A 19,837-nucleotide genomic window follows, 5' to 3' on the forward strand; every position below is an offset into this window, starting at 1 on the left:
CTAGCCAACTTAGAGCCCCCAGACATCATCCTTCTCAGTTAAAGTGGTAGCTCTGTTACAAACACAAAGAAGTGAACTGCACTATGATCATTTACTAACTCATTGCCCTTCTGGTGTTAACTTTCAGCACCATGGACATGGCAAAGGCACAAAATAAATACAATATATTATCGGTACTATTATTGATTATAATATAATGATGACTACCCTATGATGTAGTACTTCCGTCAGTTTCTGGTTCTCTAAAAACAGAACTGTAGGTCCCATTCCAGCTCTTATTCATACAGGGAATTTTAATCCCATAGTCAAATCAGTAAAATGTACTTATTAATAACAGGGACTCATTGTGGTTGCTGTAAATTGTATAATAAACTATGTATTTCAAAAATGCTGATAAAAAAATTGATGGTTTAATGTAGTTTCACAGAGATTTTTACCCATTGAAATATGAACATTTTGTAGTTATTTACAGTTCCCACTACAATATATTGTACTCTACATTAACCAGTTTATCTAAAACACGTCCATTCTCTTCCTGGTCAGGGGTAGCCTACACAAACATGGGGGGAAATGTACATATGCAATTTAAACGCATGCATGCCACACTAATTAAATAAACCTATGTTACATATAAAAGCATGGCTGTTTAAAATGTATATTCGCTATGGTGGCGTAAAAACTATAGAGCGTGATGTGAACCTCGATATATAAAAGAACAAGCACGGAACAGTCCCCATACCCACGGCGCAACTCACTTCCGCAAACACATTTTGGCTGGCACCACCTGCGCACGCGTCCCACAAAACGTCCCTCAAAGGTCGTCCGTGAGTGAGTGACCAAAATTTGCCATTCATAGCCTATGGCGGAAGTTCCTGCGCGCCGTGGGAAAAAAGAGAGAGACTATCGGTCTCACATAGTAAGCTCATGGCCTGACGTCGCCGCTTACTCTCCCCATGGCGTTCCAGAAAATTATTTGAAGGGATCCTTACAATTTGCGTACATGGCTGTGACTCGCTGAAATTGACCGTGATCCTGATAGACAAGGCTAACGTGAAATTCCCTTCTATGGCGCCCTACAGCAAACTGATGACAGTCCGAGAGGGAGATGAAAGGGGAGATCAGATGAGTTGAGTGAAAATTTATCAGTTTAAAATCAAATGTTACAGAAGTTATTTTAATCTATTTTGTTGTTTTCAATGACGGTTTTGCAAATCGCACCATAATTAGTGCAGTCATCATCAATGATGCTTATAGAAATGATCAATATTCATCATTCACAGCAAGGTCTCACAGCCACGATTTGGGTTTGCTGAGATTAATGTCCTTTAAGAATATTTTGATTGACCAAAGTGTATAAATTGCGTTTATCTGAATGCACTGTGGAGATTGAAACACAAAAAGTGACCGAACAAGAATTACACTACTGAATGGATACTGAAAGTTTCAAATGAATTATCCCCATTAACACAGTTAGGATAAACTTTTCTAGGATATGGGTGATTAGAATCCAGTTTAACCATTTTAGAACCAATAACCAAAGTTAAAGATTTGGTTAAATATTTTAACTTGGTGGTGTTGTCGTTACAATTAATCTCCTATATAACGTAAACGTGTCATTTTATTTCCACCAGCTCTTCACTTGTTTAAGCTTGATCAACTGACTTCTAAGACTGATTAAAAGATTTCCGATCAAAACGTGGTAGGTAGCCTATTCATAATCTGTTATCAGCAGACACATTGCCACGTAGTTAAATAAAAAATACAGTAGTGATCATGTGAACAATGCTGACAGTATTAATCTAATGAAAATGTTGCATTACAGAGTTAATAATCGTGAATTACAAAACAGACAGAAAATAAATAAAAAAATACGTTGAAAATATCTAAAATATCAATGTATTTCGAAGTTATACTGGACAAGTAAATTATTAAGATAAGGTAGAAAAAAATAAAATAATTTAAATTGACCTGTTTAGTAGATTGCGAACGAACAACAAACCTTAAATTTGAACTGTGAGTCGAAAGTATACTGACCACTTGGGAGCAGGTTATTTCAGTAATCCTCCATCTGACACCCTTGATTCAACTGACACGTAAAAAAATTGAAAATGGCACTGGCTATTAATCAAGTCCACAGGCAGAAACAATTGTAATATATTAAATACTTCTACCATTTCAGAAAACCCACAGAATAAACTGCAATTAAGTACACTTCTTAAAATTTATGAACACGGGTTCACACTACAGTGCGCCCATGCTATATAACCTACTTCATTAATGGGGAAAAAACCCACAAACATGAATTCTCATTGGCTGACAGTTTTTAAAAAATGCTCTCTGAGTCATCGTTTATACTTAATTAATAAAACACAACAACTAATATCCATATCCCTTCTCACACCATCGCTTTGAATCATCATTATCATAACAATAGATAATACATAATACAAATATATCATAGGCTACAAGCACTGACGCACGTGTGCACGCGCCCTAGCTAAAGCCTTAATGAGTGCATTATGGCATAATTTGACTGTCTATACCTGCTCCCTCCTTCATAGGCTGGTATTTGCTAGTTGGTGTCTTGCTTTACGTTCTTGTGGTGATGCAAGCTATCTCATTATTCAGGAGCTAGTCATTCAGTGTATCAATGTAATACATTACGGAATAATAGCACAACAAAAGTATGCATCAACTAAATTATCATATTCAATTAAATAAGATGCATTTGTTAAAGTGATGTCAGAAAAAAAAGTTCTAAATTTAATTGTACCGTTTGCTTGATTAAGTAAAATAATCTGTGTGCCATGCTAAATAATGCGCCATTTGCGTTGAATCGAATTTGATTTTGTTCTCAGGTCTCAAAAACACATGAAGCTGTCATAATTATGCAATCAAACAGTTAACCAAGTACATATGTTATTATGTCATTAGTGGCAGTAGGCCTGAGAAACAGCGGTAACTTGATCTCATTCAGATTTGTGGGGGAATCATTTGCCACTTTTTCTGCCACAAATATCCATAATAACCGGGGCCACAGAAAGATAGAAGCCGAAACATAACCAGCACATGGTCATTCAAGTTCAGTGGCTCTGGGTACGGCACCCGGGGAGGCACAAACCTTATCTTCAAACAAAAGCGCGAAACGCTTTCACCTCTTCAGTCAGTCCGTGCGGATCGCAGCTCAGTGCAGCTTCATCTCGGAGAACACCAGAGAGAAAGAAAGAGTGAGTAGAGGGAACGCGCCAGAGAAGAAGGAGAGAGAAAAGAGACGGAGCGAGAGACAGTGAACAAGAGTGACCAGAAATCGTTCCCTTTTCGTTTCAATTTCATCTTAAACCCCAGGCATTGGTCGGCGCTTGGATGAACCAAAACCTATCGATCAGTCAGTGTTACACCTGGATCCACTGACCAGCTCAGAGCAGGCATGTCCCGACGGAAGCAGAGTAACCCAAGGCAAATCAAACGTAAGTTTTTCAGCGTTGCTATGCTATTACTGTTTAATTATGGTTGTTGGAAAAGTTAGAAGAGGTTAACGAAGGTTGCTTGAGCACCAAGGCCGTATTACTGTGAATGATACCTGAGAAATTTTCAAAACAGTTGTCCTACTATTTATATATTGACTTTGTTCTATTGAAAACTTGGTACTTATCTCATATTTTCTTTTTTATGATTTGTATAATTTACACGGACGCTCATAAAGGATTTACGATATGTTTTGTGAAACTTCGTTTTGAAAAAGTATGACAATTCACTTTTTAAGTTCGCCCTGAGCTACTGATGGACGCAAATAAAAAAAAATACTTTTAATGCTATAATAGTTGTATAAAAATACGTTCAAATTAAATATAATGCTTTTATTGGCGTCCATTGCCCTTGCCAAAAATACCGAAATATGACTTATTTTAATGTGTATGACAAATATCAGTAATGGCATCTTTGTTATCAGAAATTGTAGTTTCTGATTGTAGTTGATTAGTTTAGGGTGGCCAGTATGACAGGTTTTAATGCAAGGGTGAAATGTAATGTTTGTGTTAAAACACATCCATGCACTTATACAATTACAATTTTTGGTTGTTGTTTCACTACTACTATTATTATTAAACAATATCAACAACAGCTACTACTACAAAAACAACTACTACCACTACTTCTACTACTACTGCTGCTACTACTAGTACTACTACTACTGCTAATTATAATAATACTAATTAATATAATAATGTTATCATGTTTTAATTAATCTTATATGGGACCAGCAGTGATACTCATCAGTTTAGGTATTACTATTGCCATTTACTTTGCATTTCACTCTTGTAAAAATGCAGTTTAAACAAATATGCAGCTTAATTGTTATGAAATAGCATGGACTATATTTAGTTTTAATATCCAACATACTTCTTACAGACTGCTTACATTTTGAGGATTATAGCTTTCATAACTTTTGTTGATTTGACATGTTGGAGACTGGATATCAGCAACCATGGATTACTTTAATTATACTAAGAAAAATAGACAAATATGCAATGTCTTGTAAAATCAATTTATATAAATTAATTTCTGTAATTTATAGTTGTACAGTAGTTGGCAAAATACAGTTGCAAAGGCCTAACAGTGTTTCTGCAATCCATGCATTTTTATCTTCTTTTTTTTCAACAGACCTATGCTTTACATGAGTATTTTTATTGTGTTAGTTTTAAAACACAATATATTGAATGATTAACTGATTACATTCTATATGTCAGAATTTAATCCATCCAAGTGCTTTGTGAATTTCTCAAAATGTCTGCATACATGCTCGCTATTATCTGCTTCCTTGCATGCCATGCGTCTGGCGTCTGTATTAGGCTTTTTGCTCATTGTGTTGTAATTGGTCAGATTGAAAATGTCGACTTTAGATTTACTGACTTGATTGTGTACAGAACTGGAAGAGGCATCTTGTGGAGTATCTGACTTCACTTGGGATTTGTTGCTAAAGTCAGGAACAAGTTCAGAGATCTTTCAGTGTTTGTGTTGGTTGAACGCTGAGAAGGGAAATGGACATTCATTACTTAAACTTGTTCTGGTCAACTTGCCATCAAGAACAGAATGTGTGATGCAGCCTACAGCAGCACTGATCGATGCATTTTTAAAACTTTTTAAAATTTAATTAAATTTTATAAGCAACACTATATTAGCAGAATATATTTTTTAAAAGAGCATAAAACAGAAAAACAACTGGATTTTGTGTGCATGTGTGCCTGCAGGTGAGTGTGTGTGTGTGTGCGTGCGCGCACGTGTGTGTGTGTGTGTGTGGAGAGGGCTTGCAATGCTGTTGATTAGGTTGCACATGCTACAATAATGGACTTGGGCTATGGTAAATAATAGTGCTAAATTGTTGTTTTATTGTGCATTAATTCATGCAAATTTTTATTTTGTTAAATTGAATTATTTAAAGATGTTTTTTTGACTCAATTATTGACACTGTGAATAAGACATATAAAAACATGAATTATGATTTAAGATTTAAGTGAACATTCTTAAAATGATAGCTTTTCTAGGTTTTCATAAACTTGTCTGGCTACCAAGTACCTTCCAATGATACCGACCAATCAAGACGGGGGTTGTAGTAATTTTAGTTCTAGTCATATGCTTATATAGTCGTGGCCCTCCATAGTGTGTTTTCAGAGTCTCAGCTTCTAGTATTGATTCATTCAAAATATGTGTAAATTTTAAAGCAAAAAATAATGAAGCAGTTTCCTAATGCGTGTTCTTAACTGTGCGATGCTGAAAAAGACAATTAGGCCTAGGTAGTCTCTAAGGAAAAAAACTTTCATAATTATCCTGAGATGAAAGTCTTTGGTCTTTTGTGATGTACCTTTTTTAGTTATTTGTGCTGCAAACTTTGTCGCAGTATGAGAGTATGTCGCAGAACAGAATGCCTGTCGAAATCGAGCTGTTTACCTGAAATTCTTAGCGTTTGTGAGCCTGGGTGAAGGACCACCGTGAGCGTTTGGGAGTTGTAAGCGTGTGCGCCTGCTAACCGCTACGCTATTTTGACTGCACGCAATAAGTGCGCGCGAAACAAAAAGAGGAGCCGGCCCGCGAGCCGACCAATCACGAGGCGGCTGTTCGGAGTTTCGGGGGTCACACGCGAGGGGGGCGAGGCACTGACACCGGCATTTGCTCGCGGAGACCTACAATGGTGTGTATGTATGTCATGTGTGTGATCTCGTTAACGTAGCGCCGGCCTGCGGTGCTGGGGGAAAAAAAAGCCTCGGTTTTGAAACAGAAAGGTCACGATGAGCCCGGATCTTTTCTACCCCAGGAATTCGGGAAAGGCCGAGGAGGCACAAGGCAGAAAGTCAGCGCAGACAGTCATTCTAAAGGACAAAAAGGTTGTTGGGCAAAGCCCCCCCCCCCAACCCCCCCCAACCACTGCATACATTGGCCCGTTATCTAAAATTGTGATTTATGCAGTATTTTAATATTTTGCTTATTCTTTCCCCTTGGGTGCTCTCTGAGCGGTGATAAAAAGGCGATGTGAAAGAGCACCATTAATTTGCTCCGATGACTGGGGAGATAAGGCCAGATAATGGGAAAGATAAGCGGGGAAGATATACCATCAGAAACCCGATTATTACCATTAAAATTCCAACCCAGCAATCTGCAGCAGGCTGATAATTCCTTCTCCGTTTCCACCACTTTGGATGATAAGGCAAAAAATAGTCACTCAGTGCTCCTTGATTAGACTGCCTGGATATCCTGATAATGCGGTGATAAATTATGTATTTTTCCCCTTGTTTTTTTTCCGCGAAACGTTACATCTGATTTTTTTCATTTTCTTTTTTTTTTTCTTTCTGTATTTGTGGTCTTTCCTCTACCTTCCCCCCCCCCCCCCCTCTTCCCCATACCCCACTAACAAAATGAAAAACCCTGTACACTTTTATTGTAATAAGAGTTTGATAAAAAGCCCAGATTGCAGAGGAGGTGTTTTGTATGGGAGCACATATCAATGTTATCAGCCCATCTCTGTGAGCCAGCTGCTAGCTGCTGTTGTTTTTAGCCTTATCACCCCCTGCCAATATGCCAATAAATTGCCCAGATTGTTAGCCGTTCCGAGGCGGTCAGCTAAATTTATGACAGAAATGATGAAAATATAGCCGATGCTCTGTGGATTGCGATTAGCTGGAATATGATGTGTGCGTCCCCCACCCCCCTTCCCTACACACACACATACACACGCACTTCCATCCTTCACTCCCTAATGCTTGTTTGTGGTGTCCATACCTCTACTCATACTGAGGGGTGAACGCATTGTGATGTTTAATAGGAAAGAAAGATATGAGGTGGCTGAATTGAAACTGGGGCCCTTCAGTGTAATTTTTCTGTAAAATTGCTCTCAAAGTTTTGCAGGGGAGGGGAATGTGTATGATGTAGGGGGTACCTCTCTCTATTGTTTATTGGACGCGTGTTGAGCCCAAGTGCAGTGGGCAGACATTTGAAATCAAATGTGCTTATTAAATTGACTGATCGTTTTACAACAGCTTCTGCATTCGCTGCTGTTAGCAATTGCAATTTCTGTACATGACTTTTACAGCCTGGCTTATTTAAAAAAAGAGCAAGTTCCTCTGGCAGGCATTACCGTGAGCCCTATTGAAATTATAACAAATATGTATGCATGCAGTATAACATATTCAACTTTGCTGTACGTATTGGACATAAGCTCCTTTACATTAAAAATATGTCCATGTGAATGTTTATGCTTGAAGGCTCCTAAAATATTTCTGAGTTATTGCATGCTTGTACAAAATGTTAGTATTTATATGACAGTTACAGTTCTTTGTTTTGCAGCTTGTTATTTGAGACTTAGTTACTGGAGCCTGTTTACTGAAAGTGATAATATTCTGGAGTTTGGGTTACATGTACTAGTTCTTATAAGGCATCAGTGGCAACTGTTTTTACTTTTCCTGATAAATACTGAATACAAAATGTGTAATGAGTCACAATCTGTCTTATTTTGAACTGATAACAGGGAAATGTGTGTATATACAGATAAAACCGCACTACTCATAAGGGAAATTGCTTGGTACGAACGGTTATTGCAATGCAATATGTATATGGCCAAAATGCATATTTTGATATCTGTGGGCTAGTCTGTCAATGTGGATGAACATCTTGCACTGGGCACGTTCTGGGGCAGTGAGGCTGTAATCAATTTGTCGATTTCCTCTGGAATTTTTTTCGTACACCCCATATTTAACCAATCAGGTGAATTAACTCCTGCGCTTCCGCAGTGTCATCATAAAGGGTGGAGCTGTACACAGGCAGGGGCGGGGCATACATGCCATTTAAGAAGCAGAGATAATAAACTCCCCGATTGATGTTTAACATTGCATTTTGTTTTCTCATATTTTATTATTATTCAATCACAAATTTCCACCATTTCTTTTTCCTTAGTTTCAATGTAGGTTGCATTTGTATATAATAATATTATCATACAGTAAACTTTGTCAGGCCACATTTATTTGCTTGTTTAATCCCTGGCAGACTCGGATTCTAAAGCATAACGAGCCGTCTCGTGTTTTTTCAGTATCTCTCACGTGTAACTCGCACAGCTTTTTTGGAATCCATTCAGTCACGTTTTAAGGATTTTGCCCCTTGCCGTCTGATGATCAAGACGTTTCTGTTGCATTCTTCATAGATCCATGTCGCACGAAGGCTGGTTGCTGCATGCCAAATTTCTCTCTAACATCTGTTCCTGGCCAATAACAGCTTCTGTTGTACAGTTTCCCCGTCTACACTGAAGAGTACCATTAGCCTTCTCAGTATATCCTTCTGAAGTAGTGCTCTTACACAAGTATTTATGGAGGCTGATATATGCCCTGGTTTTATTGTATTTTTGTTAGTTTCCCACCTCTTTTGTGAGCAGCGCTGTTTTTCGTCTTAATTAGTACTTCACTGTTCTGTATTGTGCATAAGTGACAGGCGAATGGAAAGAAAACTCCAGAATCTCAACGTTTCCTCTCAGAGAATGTGATGTGACACCGGTCTCACATTTCCTGTGGAATCAAACGAAACGTGCCATTTTCGGTTTCCTTTGTCGAAAAGCTGTGCCAGCTGATCCGTTTTTGCCTGGCGGAGGCCGGCGTAGCTACTGCAGAACACGCAGTCTCTGTGCTCTCAGTTTCTTTTCTGAGCTTCGGGAAACAGAGTGAAAGGTAGGCAGGGTTTGTCAAGGTGGAGGTCACTTCCTGACATGGCTTCCTCTTTATCTTTCCTTTTCCCTGAATTCTTGTGCAGTCATTCTGGCAACTGCTTTAGGCAAGAGTATATCATTTTGCCATTTGTTTATTATGCATATAATTTGAAAGTGATATTGCCTCAGCTGTGAAAGGCATGTCAGAAAACAGATTACTGTAATGTGAGAAAGAGACGCCCGAGTGGTGAAAAGGTTATGTTAGCACCGTGTTACAAATTATCAGGGATATTTTGTGTGATTTTGGATGTGGCATTTGTGCTTGTTTATTTTTCTACTAATAGACACCAGAGCAGCGAATGAACACTTTTTTTTTTTGCAGGGTCAAAGTTTTCAATTTGATCTGCTTAGCTCTTTAACTGAAGAAATATGTTTAATGTTTTCACAGTCATTTGTTTTCAGTTTATACAGATTTAATATCAGTGATGTCTATTGAGCCTCAGGTAACAATTGACTTTCAGGCTTTGAGTTAATAGCCTTGTCTCTGGCTTGTAGGATCAATATTGGTATTAATTAATCACCATTATCAGTACCAGGATCTGGTTCTATTTGTTGTTACATCAGCTAAATATCAATATAGAAAGTGGACTCCCTGATCGTCATGGCAACTTCATCTCTTAGGTCAAAGAAAGTTTATCTTATCTTGCTGCTGAGAGTGGCAAACTGCTTAGGAATCTAGTTTAGACTCTAAGATCATCGATTTAAGCTTTTTTGTTGTTGTTTCAAGAAAAAAAAAGAGGAGTGAATTCTAATCACAACAGAGATGTAAGATTTAAATATTGATGTCCAAAGGCCATTGTGGGAGAGGGCCTCTGATTCCTCTGTTGTTCAAGTACGTCCTTTTAAGACCCAAACAAAGCTTTGATTATAGGACTGTCACAATCTAGTACGTCTGTATAGCTAGCAGCATGTGACTGCCGTGAAGGCCTTCTCTCTCTGTCAGGCACAAACATGCCATCCTTTTTTCTCTGAATGTTTTACTGAATGGATCCGTGGGTTGTAAAACATGAAATAGATATACTGTGTTACATTTTGATCAGATAGGCTTTCCAAACCTAGTTATTGATTAATGTTATGGCTAGTATGAGGCTTTGCAGAATTTCAGGCATAAAACATTTGTTTTGGGAATGAAGAAGTGCTGTTAAAATAATTAGTGGCAGCATGCTGTGGAGATTCAGCTATGGCTTAGAGCAATAGGCTTGTTCACGCACTGAACCTACTGCATCAGATAGAAAGAAGACAGCTTGCATGGCTGCAACACAAGCATGTTTTATGTTTCTGATGCTGTTATGTATTTGTTTTTTCAGTGCTTTACACCAGAGCTTTCTTGATATTCTAGTTTATTTATTTAAGCCTGTGGACTTGGGGTTAGTTCAGCATAATAATTATTGTTTTTAAAAGTTAATCCTTACATCGCTGTGAGTTGGAAAATTGTATTGTATGAATTGTATTTGTATTTGTATGAATCTTGATTTTCTTTTCTTAAATTTCACGTTTTATCTGGTGAAGGAAGGTTCTTACAAGGTTCATGGTCGAGCCCTTTCAGTTTTGGAGATTTCACAACATACCATCATGTGATAAACTGTGAAGCCCACTTTGTTTTAGTTATTGTAAAGGGGCTGAAAATAGTTAAAATATTTCAGATCCTGGACAGCCCCAGCAAGTTTCAGGAATTTAGCCAAGCCAAGAAGTCTCTGGTTATAATTTTGAAAGCTGTCTGGTCTTGTGAAATGGTCACTGCACAAGCAGATGTTTGCACTGATAGTACTGGTCTCACCATGGCTTTTTAAAAACACCACCCGTTTCTTATGAGTTTTTTCAATTTCTTTCTTTGGAAACTGAAAGAAATGACACCATGACGTTGCCCTTGACTTCATCCTCTGTGTTTGTGCATCCTGGGAGGGCACGTACAAGGGGTAAATTTGGCATGTTTGTCTTGCAAACAGAGGCAATCAAAATAACGATAATGAAACAAAATCTATAGCTCTAGAGGAAATACAACTAGCCTAGCTAGCCAGCCAGCAAGATGGCACCACCACAAAGGGATGAGCAAGATGGGAGAAATAGTATGTTAGAGAAGGAGGGAGACTGGGAGAGGGCTGCGGTTGGTAGAGGGATTAAGAACAGAAAAATAGCTAAATAACTACAGCTAACTATTACAAATCTCTATTGCGAATCGCGGACAACGATTCTCTATTTTAGAATAATTTTATTTGCCTCAAACTATGAATGTGAGGAGATATGCAATGAGACTAAAACATTGATTTGCCATTACATCAGGTCCTTCATGACATCATGAAGGACTTCGACCCAATAGCTCAGAGCCTGGTTATAAATCTAACTCCAACCATAGTTCAATTAATCCCCATATAGAAAAAGATGTAAATGTTTAGACTGATATACAATAACTCGATATTGCAGTGCAATAGATTTCTCATACTGTTGCTTATTACTGTACACACTATAATAACCCCATACAATGTATTCTGAAGCCAATTACGGATTTAACTTTACAATAACTTTAAATTATTTTCAATCCAGTCCAGTAAGAATGAAGGCCTTTGTAAGCACTACAGTCTATGTTTAAAAAATGTATCACGTTTATATAATTGAGTTAAATAGTACAGTTTTACTGAACCTCATGTCCAGTTACTCGTTTGGGAAAGTAGAGGACATCACAATGCTGAAACTTGGTCTTATTTTTTTGTCTGAGGAGAGTTAGTGCTGGTTCACCCTCCTGTTTGGTTCAAACGCAGTTACGTATGACATTGAGTCTTGAATTTTCTCCAGGGAATTTCCCCAACTGCACTTTATTTATTTATTTATTTATTTATTTATTTATTCATCTATCTGTTTATCTATTTATTTATTTATCTATGCCTGGGAACACAATTGCCTCATTTTACATTCTCTGTCTACCCCTTGTCAAGACAGGAAATGAATACGAGTGAGCAAATCGTGTTCTTGAATTCCTATATTCAAATTGTACATTCCTGTTCACCTTGTGGTAAGGAGCCTATGTGTGTTCCTTAGTTATTTAAAAATCAAAAAATGCACATTTTACTTTGTGTATACCCAACATTATGAAGACTTCTTCCATCATTCATCACTCACAAGGATATAGCCATCTATTGGCCACGGATGTGGAGTTCACCATCTTGTAGAACACTGTTATTTATCTATAGTCAGTGCAACAGATAGCTTATCTCGGGAGGATGCATATTGGTCTGCCTTCATTCCTTCCCTTTGCAGAGAGTTACTCCAAGGACAGAAGCAACAAAACCATAACTGTCTCACTGAAAGGTCTCCTGCGAATCACGATTAATGGAACTTGCGATTCAACTTCACTTACTGTTGAAGGGGATAACTATCCGATCAAAAGTGGACCATCGACCGAGATATCATGTGCACCCAACCCACACCCCCCCCCAACCGCCCAGTCCCACCCCAGCCACCATTAAACCCAAACACTGCTGGGTATTACGCGTATCTCATCAGAACAGTTACTTAAATGGTCTGAGCTGAGGCGATATCCATGCGGTCATTGTGCTCTTACAGAAGAAGGCACCGGAAATGTCATCTGGCCTTGATTCGGCTCCATCCCAATGCCACTAAAATTTACAGAAAGGGAAGGGATTAGTGTAATAATGTTATTGATCATGAGACACAGGCTCCCAAGAGAGTGATGTCTCAAATGCTGCTACACTATTTAGTCTAAATGCTAGGCAGGAATTATTTCTGGATTGGGAGTGCACAGTGAAAGCAGCACTTTGGATTTTTTGGCATTAGGAAGAAACACACCATCTACTGTAGTTACGAGATAGGTGGTTAAAAGCAACAGAGGATTAAATAGCAAGCTTTTCATTCCAATTTGTACATCAGCATTTCCTTGGCTGAATAGCACAAATAAGCGACGACCTCTTCAGGGTTCAGTGGAAAATCACTAATGACAGAACCCTAGAATCTAACTGAATTAAATTATTAATTTATGCAAAAGGACAGATTCTCCAAATAAACTTGAAAACATATTAATATTTTAAGGAGGCTGTGGTTGATAGCACAACTGCAAAGCCGCTCATTCTGATGACAGCAGAGCTTACATTTTAAGTCATACTTATATCACTTGATTTTATGTCGCGTTTACAAAATGTGGCTGTATATGTGTCTGCTAGTGGCATGGGCATGTGGTGGGTTTACAGATAGGTCAGGTTGCACAGCAATGGAAGTAGATATATATTTTAGGACAATCCACCTTAAATAATTATTGATTGGAGGATATTACTAAATGTTTCATTTAAATAAGGCATCCTCTATTAAATTAATGATATTTGCTTTTTGTTAAATGCGGCAGTGTAGCACAGTGGGTAAGGAACTGCACTTGTAGCCGAAAGGTCATAGGTTCGATTCCTGGGTAAGACACTGCCGTTGTACCCTTGAGCAAGGTACTTAACCTGAATTGCTTCAGTACATATCCAGCTGTATAAATGGATACAATGTAAAAATGGTATGTAAAAGTTGTGTAAGTTGCTCTGGATAAGAGTGTCTGTTAAATGCCTGTAATGTAATGGAATCTGCATAGATTTTCACATGACAATACAAAATGTTTCACACACATACGCACACAGATACACAGAAAGAGACAAAAACACTCAGGCCCTTTTGCTGGGGATCAAGGAAGCAGAGGAAGCAGACTTAACAGAAGAATTGCATATGTAACAGGAAGGTAGTGAACTGGTGCAAACAGAAGTCTTCATTCGCACATAAATAGCAAGCATTCAAAATTCTTACCATTGGACTGTATAAACAGGTGAGCACAATCTGAGACAGGTGAGCACAATGCAGAAGACCCTGGCCATTGCCCACAGCCACCTTCTGATTATCAAATATCATTTAGTAATAGCATAAATTGACTCGCATAACCTATTTACCTAAAGGTTATGAGATTTGGTTTATTACCCCAATTAGCGCTATAATCACTAATTGTTACTAAATTATAGCTGATAATGATCAGGTGGCTGTGGGCGATGCCAGAGTGTTCTGCATTGTACTCACCTGTACACCAGTGTTCTGCTGCTAATCACCCTCTTGGTGAGTAGATTTTAATGAACTTCTCCTCCTTAGGTGCTTGTGACTTGTATTTTACAGAACTGATGGAAGGTCTGATAGGCCAAAATATTTGCACTTGTTTTGTCAGTTTGTGTCAGTGGACAGATTCTGTCATGCTGGCCTTACAAAATAGTTTTCAAATAGGCTGCTAAGATAGTATGGGCCATTACTGTAGTCTGCTGTGGTTGACTCCATATTAAAAGAAGACTGAAAACAGCCTTAACATAAAAGAAATATTGTAAAAAAAATTTTTTTCATATCTCACATAATGTAGCTACAAGTAAAAATACAATGCCGTCAAATGTATCACTGCAATCAATGTGTGCCACTTCCAAATGGTTTATCTATCTACCTTTGTTAGTTGTTTGCTGAGGAACACAACATTTACTAATTTACTGGGAATTAAATAGCTTAATTAAATAGCTTAATCGCTAATCTCAAACATAACTGTCTGTAAATATAATCTTGCAGCCTTTTCTAAGTAGCTACAAGCTTCCAGATTAGCTAACAAGTTTGCTTGTAAATGTTAAATTAATTAGGTTGCCATTAGTTATCATCATGAGTTACAAAACAAAATAAATTTTACATTGATGAATAATGAAAACTCGTACTGCAAATAAATGAAGCAGCTCCTGAGTTAGCAAGCTGGCTAGCCCATATAGCAATGCAGCGGACACTGCAATGGGCTTAAATTGCTAGCTTAGAAAAAAATGTCGTACCTACCTGTAAATGAAGTACTGTTGCTTTCTAACATTGTCACTGTTAGTTTACAGCAATTACACTCAAGATTGTAAATACCTGCCAATGAATGATACAGTGACATTGTAAGTTGAGCAAGCTGATGTGAGCTGATACAAAGTTGCAAAATATTATTTTTTTGGATGCATTTGTTGCAAGTTTTTATTGCTGATCTGAGATCAATATCAGAAACCACTTATTTTATCCATAATTTAGTAAGAGTAGGAGTTTTACTGTCAGAGAGCAAAGAGATGTTGTAATATCAGAGGGAGGTCATACTGACATTGTTACTGATCATACTTAATGATAATTTCTGCCTTTTGGTTTGAATTGTATGGCCATAAAAAAGGCAGTCTACAAATACAGTCTGAAGGATCTTAAGGATCTTCCAGATTCCATCTGGAAGAATGGTAAGATATCCCCAGTATGTTCAACAGTCTCGTGACACATTGTGAGATGGCTCAGTAGTGTTATCAATATGAAAGGAAGGTGACCAAACTACTGGAAACAGGGGGCCAATAATTTTGATACCTATTTTTTTAAAGAAATTATTAAATTGCTTGTTCATGTTACTTTTTATTATTATTGTTACTGTGCCGATATATAGTACCCTGGTTTTATATATCATGCACTGATGCTTGTTTGTGACTTGTACATGGGTTTAAGAATTTTCATTTTTATCCGGAATTGCAATGAATTGTGGAAGCTTGTCTGTGGTTAAATTCTCAGGGATGGTGCTACACCACCCATATCTTGTCATTTACTGAAATGCAGGTTGGAGATGTTACAGTGCATTGCAGTTTCTGAGATTTTTCAAAACTGTTTCAGAAATCTGTAATGGGCCTTTTTACTGCCTCTTGCAGCAATAACAGTTCTCCCAAGTTCCGCTAAGATACCTCATCTTGAATTACATCAGTTTAAGCTGTGTAACATGGTGCACTGCCAGGCAACTGTCAAGCTTGTTTGAACCCTTAATGCATTATTAACTGACAGCACAATTATCCAGTTTTTTCCTTTTAATTTTAGCTTTTGAAAAAAAAAAAAACTAAAAGTTGATTTTGCTGGTATAGAAGCAGGTGTCTGGGTACATTCAGCAGCAATGCTTGACTGGGTAATCGTCTTCCGTTTTGTGTGGACCAGCAATTCTCTTTGTGCCGTGTATACCTGAGATTTGCCCAGACACACATTTGACCATCATCAAGTTTCTTAAGCTTCTGAAACAGGATAACGACTGGGTCAGATGATAAGGGGAGCAAAACAGGGAAAAAAAGAGACCCTCTGATAAAAACTGATTGATTGATGTCTGGCCTCGCCACCATCACAAGCAGTTGACAGTTAGTTTGGGATCAGATGATTCCACTCTTCAGATTGAAGTGAGGGGATGCTAGGCAAATCTGAAGGACAAAAAGGTCATTGGGTTCTCTCTCTCTCTCTCTCTTTCTCTCTTTCTCTCTCCCTCTCTCTGTATTCCTCTATTTACCTCTGTTTCTGTCCTTTCTTGCACCCTATTTCTTGCTCAGTTCTTCTACCAATTTTTTTCTTTGTGTCTTTCTGTTCCTCTCTCCTTCTCATTCTCTCCTTATTCTTCCTTCTTTGTTCCTGTTCTTTCTTTCCCTCTATCATTTTACATCTCTCACTCTCTCTCTCTCTCTCTCTCTCTCTCTCTCTCTCTCTCTCTCTCCCTCCCTCTTTGGAAAGCATGGAGTGGAATGCATATTCTTCTGCACTTGGTTATTTTCCGTTCTTGAAGTGGGTAGGGACTGGATAAATAGGGTCTAAAAAGATCATGGGTTGATAAATGCTGCAGATGGGAATTTAAATGGCTATAAGTAAGGCCACACATTCTTATTTACTGCTGGCTCCTATAACCAATATCTCCACCCACGTTTACTTTGAGAGCTAAATTGTCAGTCAAGTGTGGGAGAGAAATACGAAAACGGGCATAATGCTGAAAATGAGATATTACTGCCTCACTGTGGTTTTTGATATATTGTTAGGAATTAGTTGTGACAGTGTTTGTTTGCATACTCATACTACGCCGATAGTCTGTGGAATTTGGAAATTCCTTCTAATGCCTAGACTGCTGGAGACTGTCTATACTGTAGTGCCTCCTAAGGAGTCTAGGGTTCTTTCAAATGAAAGATATGAAACTCATAGTTTATATTTTCACTTTTTTTTTAACCAATGGGGTTTTTTTGGGGCGGGGTGGGGGTGGGGGGGGGGGGGGTATGTTAAGAGGAATTGGCATGGGAGTGGTCTCTGTCAGCATCTTCTCCTTGAAGCATGCTTGCTCTCCAGAATGGCTGAGTGCACAGTATGTTGCTACATCAGCTGTGGGGACTGCAGGCTTTAGACAGCAGGCTGTGACTATCCGATGGGCCAAAGAGCTGACAAGAGTGATATTTTATGCAATCAAACGGCCATGTTCAACGAACTGCGTTGAATTTCACTGGGTTAGAATAAGTATGCCACCCCTGCTCCACAAATGTCTGAAAAATTATTTTAAGGTTGAACCTCTTGAATAATATTTATGGGAGTTCTATGGCTTCACAGGAGTGTTGAGAAAATAAAACTTGATGGAGTTTAACCCAAGGTTCATCAGATGTCCGCAGTAAGGTGGAATGCTGGTCCATTGCTCTGGGACTCATGTAATGTAGGTTTATATTCCACACTGAACCCGTAGAGAAAATAATTGGGTGTAGTGTTCCTCTCAACGACGGAAGCACGTTGCCTTAATTGTACCAGGAACTCATTTTGACTGATTCAGAAGAATTATAATCATCTGCTGTACAACTGAAATGGACATAACCCTCCTAATTTGAGCCATTCTTTCTTGTCTTTCTGGAGACAGGTGAGTGTGCTGAGTAGTAGCTGCCTGTTGGTGGTGTGTCAACCTTGTAAGATCTGGAATGGCTCAAACTGGAAGTGGAAGTGCCATTTTCATCGCTTTGCAAAGTTGAAATGTGAACCGAATATATTAGCCTCTAGAGCCAATAGCATTCATTCCCCTACAAAGGAGGAGGTGCTGAGAGCACCCTCAGATCTGTGCAATGATTATTCTGTGCTTACTCCAGGTTAGGCCTTTGCCTAGGTGGATGGTAAATGGTAAATGGACTGCATTTATATAGCGCTTTTATCCAAAGCGCTTTACAATTGATGCCTCGCATTCACCAGAGCAATTAGGGGTCAGGTGTCTTGCTCAGGGACATTTCGACATGCCCAGGGCGGGGGATTGAACCGGCAACCCTCCGACTGCCAGACAAGCGCTCTTACCTCCTGAGCTATGTCGCCCCTATGTCAGGTGGACATTGATGGAACCAGGCCATTGAATGAGCCAGTCACTCTTTGTCAAATGAGGCTCCAATGCATCCTTGAGCAGGGTCAAGGGTCACCTCCACGATACATCAACCAATTTCAGCCCCACAGATTTCTTTTTTTTCCCTGCTGCTTTGATGATCAAGGATGTTCTCTGGATGAAGGGTTCTTCAGACGGGAGCTGCTATTCTTTATGCAGTGTCATCCACTAGATATTCCAAGGGGAGCATGCACATTTCCCATGAAGGAAATAAAGGAAACCTGAGGGGACCGTTGAGCGGGAAAACCTAAACACTCATAGTGTTGCGGTTCAAAGTAAAATGACTGCCTTTTTCGTCGAGCATCAAGGAAAATGAAAGGGAGCAGTAATTACCATAATTACCTCTTAAGCTTTTGACCTAATGGTGGCGGCAGTATTTCTTGTTTATACCACAAACCTGCTTGTGTCTCCTACAATGAAGTTCCAAGTAGCACTGACAAATAGTAAAACACGGCATCATTTAAAGTGTATAAATATGAAAAAATGATATGTTAACTGTGGTAAAGGCAATGTTATGGCGTAGTGACATGCAGTCACTTGAAGTAAAGCCATTTGGTGGGGAGAAATTCAGAGCAGTGCTTTTATCTGTGCGACTGCTTATAAAAATGTTCCCTGCAATGTGATTTAGACTAACGTGGCCTCCCTGTTTAAACTAGCAGGTGGGATTTATTTATCAAATGAGCCGTTGGTTTTGTGTAAATACGGCGCGTTCTGTGGTTCTCCACGGTGCCACCTTATCACTGCGCGTTTCTCTGCCTTTTCCTGCCATTTCTTTATTGCTCTTTCTTTAACTTCCCTGCATTTATATCTTTAGCTCTCCTACTCATTCTTGGAATTCCGCTGATTGTTTTTTTTCCTCCAAGTTCAAAGGCTGTAAGATTCCTATAAACTTTATAGATATGAAATCTCTTCTAAAAAAAATATCTGTGGAAACTCTTGGTCTGTGCTGCAGTGAACCCGATGTTTAAAGAGGTGGCGGTGATCATCAGGTTGCGCAGAATGACTGCATCATCCTCACAGTTGGGGGAGGTGGGAGTGGGGGGGTGGGGGTGGGCTTTGCAGCCAGAGAAGGTGAGCAGGAGCGGTGCCAGACCACGTCCCCATGTGTGTACAGTACCGCAGTCCTTTCAGTCTTTGTTTGCTTCCTATCAACATATCTGCGCTATCTCTCCAACTCGCTTGTATAATGTGCCATTTATGGCTTTTGCGCGGGGAGATGTCACTCGACCAGTGGAATGGCTTCAGGCCCTCCCCCGAGCGAGTGGATTAGAGAGCGGCTGGCTTTTTCGCCGTGGCTCGGCGACGGTGTGAAATCGGCCGACTTCGACGCGGCGCTCTCCACTTCCGCCGCCGCCCCGCCCGTCCGCGCGCGCGGGGAGAAAGAGCCTTCCCCAGCCATC

At 39.1% G+C, this 19,837-nt stretch overlaps 1 protein-coding gene across 1 annotated transcript in view; it reads left to right on the forward strand.

Moving 5' to 3' along the window:
* Positions 1–3,160: 3,160 nt before the first annotated feature.
* Positions 3,161–19,837, forward strand: part of zfpm2a (zinc finger protein, FOG family member 2a) — a 149,293-nt gene continuing 132,616 nt past the window's right edge. The window contains exon 1 of the mRNA XM_035383917.1: positions 3,161–3,467. Within this exon, the coding sequence (XP_035239808.1) occupies positions 3,428–3,467 (40 nt within the window). The 5' untranslated portion in view covers positions 3,161–3,427. The remainder of the gene's footprint in view (positions 3,468–19,837) is intronic.

Source organism: Anguilla anguilla, chromosome 1 (assembly GCF_013347855.1).
Source record: "Anguilla anguilla isolate fAngAng1 chromosome 1, fAngAng1.pri, whole genome shotgun sequence".
Lineage (NCBI taxonomy): Eukaryota > Metazoa > Chordata > Actinopteri > Anguilliformes > Anguillidae > Anguilla > Anguilla anguilla.